The 7,592-nt window shown below is 42.6% G+C and overlaps 1 protein-coding gene and 1 long non-coding RNA gene across 2 annotated transcripts; both read right to left on the reverse strand.

Annotated features, from left to right (window-relative positions):
• Nucleotides 1–301: 301 nt before the first annotated feature.
• Nucleotides 302–1,087, reverse strand: LOC104963247 (uncharacterized). The gene is made up of 4 exons (XR_800297.1): nucleotides 1,049–1,087; nucleotides 903–966; nucleotides 717–815; nucleotides 302–528 (listed from the first exon to the last, which is right to left on the reverse strand). It is a non-coding gene; the product is annotated as an uncharacterized lncRNA (long non-coding RNA).
• Nucleotides 1,088–1,370: 283 nt separating this feature from the next.
• On the reverse strand, nucleotides 1,371–7,370 carry naglu (N-acetylglucosaminidase, alpha). Its single transcript, XM_010791816.1, has 4 exons — nucleotides 7,114–7,370; nucleotides 6,649–6,734; nucleotides 5,433–5,689; nucleotides 1,371–4,315 (listed from the first exon to the last, which is right to left on the reverse strand). Exons 1-4 carry the CDS (start codon nucleotides 7,288–7,290, stop codon nucleotides 3,111–3,113), a joined length of 1,725 nt encoding a protein of 574 aa, XP_010790118.1. The 5' UTR covers nucleotides 7,291–7,370; the 3' UTR covers nucleotides 1,371–3,110.
• Nucleotides 7,371–7,592: the final 222 nt, after the last annotated feature.

Consider the following 7,592-nt stretch of genomic DNA (forward strand, 5'->3'; position numbering starts at 1 on the left):
TCCTCATTTCCTGCGATCTTCTTCATAAAGTCAGTCAAAATCAATGGGCGTTTCTTTGACTATTTACAGGCAAATATGGGCGTTACGTGAAGCCCGCAAAAACTGCACCGCATTTCGAGTCGATTGTGATTTATAAAGGGAAAACGGCATAGGAAGTGCTGTACGCACTTTCCTCGCCGGTACGCAATGTTTGGTGAATTGGAAAATGTCGGAAAATTTCTGTACCTATTTTTTGGATTTCTACTACGTAATCAACCTTCCCACGTGAATCCTACACACGGCGTTATAAATGAGGCCCCTGGTCCGCTGGGTTGCAGTGCCTGCTAATCGTGAGGGACAAAAACAAGAAAAGCCACACACCAAAACAACGAAAGCATGCAATATTCAAACCACAATCTCAATAAAATAATAACAGTGAGATATTTAGCATACAGAAAAGAAAGTGTCACACCGTACAGTCCCTACACTGAAGGCAGGCAGCGTTCCACCCGGGCCCAGGCATACGCCGCAGAGGAAGAGGAGCGCAACCTAAGACAAAAAACAATAAAATGATTATATTGCCATACACTGCACATGAAGAAAATGAACAAGAAAATACTAAAAAAACACTAGAACAGTGGCTGGCCTGGTCCTTTTGAAAAGGAAACAACATAACATGTTAGTTGCCAGCCTCATTCACCAACTCAATATAAAACGAAAGTTAAAACAAGGCATACTTTCACAGAGTAGATTTCCAACTCAGCTTAATCCTGCCGGGGAAATGGAAATGGTCACTTAATATCCCGGGTAGCTGGGCCGGTTGTGTACATTAAGCTCTGTAAAACATACAAATAGGTTGCTTAAAACACAATTAAAAACGTCGGTTTAAAACGCCATTTAAAAGAAAATTGCTCGTAACAGACCCGGTCTTGTGCCTGTCGGGAGAGTTTCCCTCAGTCAACAGTAAAATGTCGTCTTGCACTCGCCCTAATAAAACCCAAACTAAATGAGCCACTTGCATAAGTTAATTTAAAAGACCATAAAAACACCTTAAAACTGTTATTCCTACCTTTGTGAGAGCGAAAAGACCAGTGACCGTGCAGCCAAGGAGAGACTTTCTTGAACTGACGGCAAACTTTTTATGACTTCCTGTTTACCCGATCACCGGTCATGTGACCGCATCAGGTGACACCGTCAGGTGAGAATGACGTCAGATTCCCACAGAATGTAAGTATTCATTTATGATTTCACATCACGTCCAGACGTTTCATGGTTTTTAATGTTGAGCAGCGAGAGCCTTTATGTGGAGCATGTTCTCTCTGTGTGTGTGTGTGTGTGTGTGTGTGTGTGTGTTATATTACCATTGACCACACACACACAAGACAGAGGTGGAGAATTAAAACATTGTATTATTAGTCACAGCCTTTAGACTTTCTGACATGCCTGAGTTGAATAATCACAACAGTAATTTATGAAAATACAAAAATAGCATTCATACAATAAAGAATCTATTCTACATGTAGCGTTTGTTCTCAAATGAATACGAACATTTTTTAAATACTAAACCAAATAATTCTAAAAGAAAGTTGTCAATACATTTTGTACATGTGGAATGTCTCAGGTAAACATCATATAAAAGTATATTTAAAAAGAAAAAGGCACCAAGTGCCAAGTTGTTATAGCAATTACTCAGAAATAAACAATCCCTGTTTATAAAACTCTACAGAAACGTATTGTGTAATGGTCCGACCTCACGACAACACAAGCATGTCATGGTAAATTAAGTACACAATTATTGTGCATGATCAAAGACATCCACATGAACTATGATGTCTGTGCTGCACTCAGTCCAGTCAGTTTGCTAAGAATGATATATTCAAATCTACTTTGAACTGATGTGCATGGTCTGAAAATGAGTGTTTTTTTTATGGCTAAAGGTTTCCTGTGGGTCAAACAACTCAAACCCCATCTTCCACCTTAATGTAGTGCCTCGGATTAAAAGAACAACTCTAGATCATGTAGAAAGAAAAGAGGAAATGATTTGATCAGGTGCAGGGGAGTTTAGCCTAGCTTAGCATTAAGACTCGAAGCAGGGAACAGCTAGTCTGATTCTGAAACCTGTTCTGAAATGTAAAAAAACATTTCTTTAATTCTGAACCTACTTTGAATCATCCTCCAGATTCCTGAAGTCATTACAGTGCCATGTTTTGAGACATTGTTCCTGTACAGAGACAAACACCTGGGCCAAGTGACTATCTGGAGAACCAGGCTATAGCAAGAGATGCAGATCAAACCGTTAGGAACTAGTTCCACATCCCAACTCTTCCTGAACCCAAAATGTTGTCTTCTCTTGGGGTACATGTTAAACAAAATACACTGTGTAATTTACATAATACTTTGGACAGAGCTAAGCTAGCTATTTTCCCCTGCTTGCAGTCTTTATGCTATGCTAAGCTAACCAGAGCAGTGGAATTAAAAACAGTACCAAGGGACGCACACATGAAATGCCAAAAAAGGGATCCATTGTAAACATTCTTATGTAAGAGTGGTGAATGATGAGTCCTCAAACCTGGAAACAAGTCTGCATTTTACCAGTAACAAGTATCCTCGTCTGTTTTCGGAATGTATTGTTTGTTTTTACTTCTGCCGATTGCATATGCCTCAACTATTATAAAAGTTGTGTTAATATGTGGAGATTATCCAGCTGAAAAAACATGGAAGTATCAAAAAAGTGTGATTGCCACAGATCTTATTTTCTGCAATATTCCAATTTTAAATGTTTTATGTGAAAATCCTATTGCTTTTTTTGAGGGAGCCCATGCAATGGTTGGCCTACATACATTTGTCATCACTGCACCACTCATAACACTTTTGTTTTTGCTGAACTTGTGTTTGATAAGGCTTGATTGAATATTTCTAAAGTGTGAATGTAAAGTAAAAGTATTTGTTCCCTTCATCATACTCAGCTATCCACTGATTTGGCTATGTATGCAAAACAGATTGTTCCTGCAAATCCAGGTGTTAGAGTTTCCATTTCAAAATGTTTTGGGACAGCCATGGAAAACTGGAGGTGGAGACATTCTTCTTGCTGTGACTTGAGACAAGTTTTTCCAAAATGAATCCTCTGCTCACTATAGTCTCTTCAAGGCCTGGGGGTAGTACTTGAGGAAGATCCTGCGGGCGATCTCGTACGTGTCGCCCTGAGGCTTGGTCGGATATTTTCGGGCATTGTAAATGAACCCCTTCTCCACCTGGAACACGGCCTGGTTAAAGGTGTCCTGCTTGTATGGCCGTCCAGTGTCCAGACAGTCTACCAGGGTTTCAACGAAAAGACCCCATCTCTGGGCGTAGTAGTCCTCCATGAGGCCCCCCCACTCTTTGCTGGCGTAGTCCAGGATCTCACCGCTGGGACCCCACAGAGTGAGCTGGTTCCTGGCATTCATGTCGTACAGCTGGGCTTCCTTCTCATCCAGGGCGAAGGAGCGGGCCCTCTCCAGCCATGTCCCCAACAGGAAGTTGCGGTCGCTGCTCAGCAGACGGTTGAGTTCAGGCAGGAGGTCGTACACCAGCACCCCCCCCGAAGTCAGCAGCTCCGGCAGCTTCTGGTTCTTGAAAGCATCTGCGATATCCTGGTAGAAGCTTGTTGTCAGGACTTGTAGGACCTGCCGAGTCACGTCCACGAGATCGCAGTGGAAAGTCTCCTTGGACATGAGGGATGGAGCTGCCTCGATGATTAGTTTCCAGGCTTTAAACAAATCAGCCGGGTCGTACCACCGGTCAGCGTTCATGTGGAGAGAGGGTCTGTGCACCAGGGGGCTGTGGTTGTGGTTTTTGTAGTGTGGCACGGTGCAGTTGTAGACGCTGGCGAACAGGAGCCTCCACGCCGCCGTCAGGCTGTCCTGCGTGCTTCCGTAGCGACGGATAGCGTACAGCGACACCCACTTCGACAGGTTGACCGGCTCCTTACGCCACGCCAGCTCGCTCATCAGCTCATACATCACCGGATTCTGCTCAATGCCCTCGGGTGTCATGCCTATGCCAACCAGGGTGGAGTTTGGGAACTGTAAGGCTTTGAAGGGCCCCGAGTTCATGCTCTCCACTGTGCCAAAGAATCCGCTGTTGCCCCCAAAGTTCTGCAGCATGCACCAGATGAAGGGCTGCCCGTAGAAAGACTCTGTGTAGGAGAAAATTGGCTCCGTCTCTGCAAACAGGTCCAACACGATCATTCTGCCCAGAGGCACTCCGTGTAGTAGAGCCTGAATCTGGGCCGGCTTCCAGAACGCTGTGTCACTGAAGAACAGCCAGCCCTGCATCAACCAGATCGCCTGAGGATCAACTGGGGACAAAACATGAGATTTAGACGAGGGGTAAGAAGGTGACAGTTCTCCAGCATGGCTGAAAAGTCAGCGAGATACTAAAGGGGGCTTTCTGTGTAGGAGAATTGAACAACAGGCAGGGTTGAGTTACTATAAATGTAATCCATTACAACTACTAGTCATATTTTCAACAATGCAATCAGTAAGCTAATACCACAGGTACAAAGTAATGTAACCTGATTACTTTCAGCTACTTTTGGTTACCTTGATATCAAATGAAATGCAAATACATAAGAGAGAAAGGAATAACAATAAGATATGTTCCACTTAGAGGTATTATGTAAAGCGGGGTGCCCATTACGTCGATCGCAAAGGTAGTGTGGGTAGATCGCATGGCGTTGAAAAAATATATATATACAGGTATATATACATTTTGCCACTTGATTGACGTACAGGTAAGCCAGTCTGAGTTGTATTGTGCCATACAGGTTCATGCAGTTATGAGGGGGGCCTCACCTCCTCATCTGAAGCGTAAATGCCACAGTTTATCCGCCGTTTACTCCACTAGGACACCCCTCGCGCTCGCGACACAGATTGGGCAGGGGCGGCCCTGTAGGTAGATCTTTTGGGCTTGGTCATTTTAAAAGTAGCTCCCAAGCTGAAAAAGTGTGGGCACCCCTAAAAGCAACAAAACAATATGAAAAGAAGAAAACTGGATATTTTCGATCAAAAATATGTCACCTTAAATTATAGGCAAGGCCTACATAATAGTATAGTTTACAAATTACTACTAATTTAATAATTACTATTACTAATTATTACTTGTAATTCTTGTAATTTTATGTCTTGTCTACCCATCATAAATTGATATTTATTTTAAAATGTATTGTTGATTATTGAAATGTTTTTATCCTGCTAGCAATCCCGTTTTTGAAAAATGTATCAGTAAAGTAGTAAAGTACTGTTTATGTAGTGAAGACAGTATTTTGTGTGTCCTGGTTACGTAATCCTGTTACATGTAATCCGTTACTCCCTAAGCCTGACAACAGGTCATAATCGGGTCATCAGTTGTTTCACTTGTGACATCAATTCTGGCAGGAAGCGTTCGATCAGGACATTAGTGGTCTAGACGCTCACCTGCGGTCATGGAGGCAAAGACGGAGCGGCTGACTGCTGACAGGTAGGCGGGGTCAGAGGAGGGGGGGGTCATCTCGTTGAAGGTGTCAGTGTTGTAGATGTGATCTGTTCCAAACTGTTTCACCACCTGAGACAGGTAGAGGGAGCCAATCTGCAGGAACAGAGGGTCCCGGGGGTCTAAGACGTAGGAGCACGAGTAGCTGCAGTTGAAGTGAGCCCAGGGGCCCAGCCTGGTCACATTGGCTTCTGGGAACAGCCTGAAACACAGGAAACACCTCAGAGGTTAGAGCTGAATCTGCACCTCACTGGGCCCAGCCATATTATCTTCACAGAAGTATCAGTATTAGGGCTCCCGATCTGAAAACGGAGTGGGATTCATTTGACAGACTTTGCAATTGCGATATGATTTATAGTTATAGAGGGATTGATCAATTTCTCATTATCATTGAAACACATCTGCTCCAAACAAATATGTAAACATTTTGTATGCTGGGTTATCTCTGCAGCAACACAACACTTCCTTTCAAATTTAATTTTAACACAGCGTTTGTTTACAAATATTGGGCTTCCTTGGATTTGGATATTGGGCTAGTCCATGCGGTGATTCTCATAGAATTGCGATTGCATGTGCAGACCTCAACTGTAACAGCATAACTGTCCCTCGAACAGTGAATGTGAAACATTTGGTCTGCATGATAGACAGATGATACTATAATAATGAAGTTGAGTTTGTGAGAAATCCTTAAGCTGATCACGTTCATCAAGTTCAGGAGTTGTTATCTTGTATCTTGTGGGAGGCTGTGGCTCAGTGGGGAGTGTGCTGAACTTCGAATCAGGGGTTAGCAAGTTCGAGTCCCACTGAAGTCAGCATGTCGTTGTGTCCCTGAGACACTTCACCCCAAATTGCACCTGTGGCGATTGCCCACAGTACTGAATGTATGTTAGTCGCTTTAGATAAAAGCGTCTAACAAGTGTAATGTAATGTATATTCATATAAGATCAATGAATTAAGCTTATTGAATTGAAGCTTGTGAACAATTCGCAGTTAACAGCTGTTATTCCAACAATCAGATTATTATTCATATCAACATTTAGGAAAACTAAGTATGGGATTGTTCTCAGCAGGTGACTTATATTAAATTACTTTAGATATCCCTGTTAGTACGAGCCTACAAAAAATCAGCAGTATAGGAAAACCTAAACCAGCATGAGTCACCTGAGGATTCCAGCGGGAATGTTCCCAGAGAAGGCTGGCAGCACGGGAATCATGCCGAAGGATCTCATCCGCTCCAAGATTTTAAACTTTAAAAAGAGAGAAAAACAAAAAAGGTTTAATCCACTAACTAATGTGAACAGTTCAATTCTACCTTCTCATAAAGTGGATTAGATCAATTAGTTTGTTGTCACTGTTTGAAATCTTCACAAAAACCGTTTGAGTGCAACGGTATCGTAAAAAGAGAAAATACCTCTGAAGCCACTATTATGTACAATAGTGATGTGTTAATAGTTTGTGTTTTAAAAAGATAAGACATACTGCAGTTTGTAACTGGTCTGCTTTCAGCACATTCACTCAATCTCACTCATGTGTTTGTCACTACCACTTGGTGGTGCCAGAGTTATAAAAACATGATTCTAGTCATAGTGGCTTCATCTGTGTTGACAGGAATGGACGGCTCAGTACTTGGAGGAAGAGCTGGTTCACGTGCCAGGACTGAGGCAGGGGCCCTCCAAACTTGAAAAGGTTCCCCATTCGGTTCCAGGCCAGGAACGCGGGGCCGGAGAAGAACTCCTCGATCTCTGACTGGTTCAACCCGAGAGCCCTGTAAACCTGAAGGACACAACAAGATAATAAGTTCATGTTCACATATCAATAAATGTATCATGCTTCTATGGTAGCAAAGGTCAAATTAAATTACAATTTATCTTCCTGATCCTGTTAATGACTGGCTTTACAGTGGAGAAGTGATGACGTGTTGTTGAAGGAGGAACATCACGAGCACTTCCTCCACAGAAAGCAAGGGGAGTTTGAAATTGGATTTTAGATTATAGCAGAAAACAAGGTCTGTGGCAAACATTTGTTTATGATGCTTACATGTTTTGTTTAGTAGGATAATGTCCACATATTAACAAACAAGTGTAAATGCAATTACCAGAAGTAAA

Source organism: Notothenia coriiceps, unplaced genomic scaffold (genome assembly GCF_000735185.1).
Source record: "Notothenia coriiceps isolate Sejong01 unplaced genomic scaffold, NC01 NC01_scaffold00035890, whole genome shotgun sequence".
NCBI classification, from domain to species: Eukaryota; Metazoa; Chordata; class Actinopteri; order Perciformes; family Nototheniidae; genus Notothenia; species Notothenia coriiceps.

Excerpts from the sequence above, each read along its gene's own strand:
- naglu (XM_010791816.1), bottom strand. The coding sequence starts at position 7,290 with ATGAACTTATTATCTTGTTGTGTCCTTCAGGTTTACAGGGCTCTCGGG. Across the intron at positions 5,690-6,648 it reads ATTCCCGCTGGAATCCTCAG|GCTGTTCCCAGAAGCCAATG; the intron begins GTGACTCATGCT and ends CCTGTGTTTCAG. Across the intron at positions 4,316-5,432 it reads CTTTGCCTCCATGACCGCAG|TTGATCCTCAGGCGATCTGG; the intron begins GTGAGCGTCTAG and ends TTTTGTCCCCAG.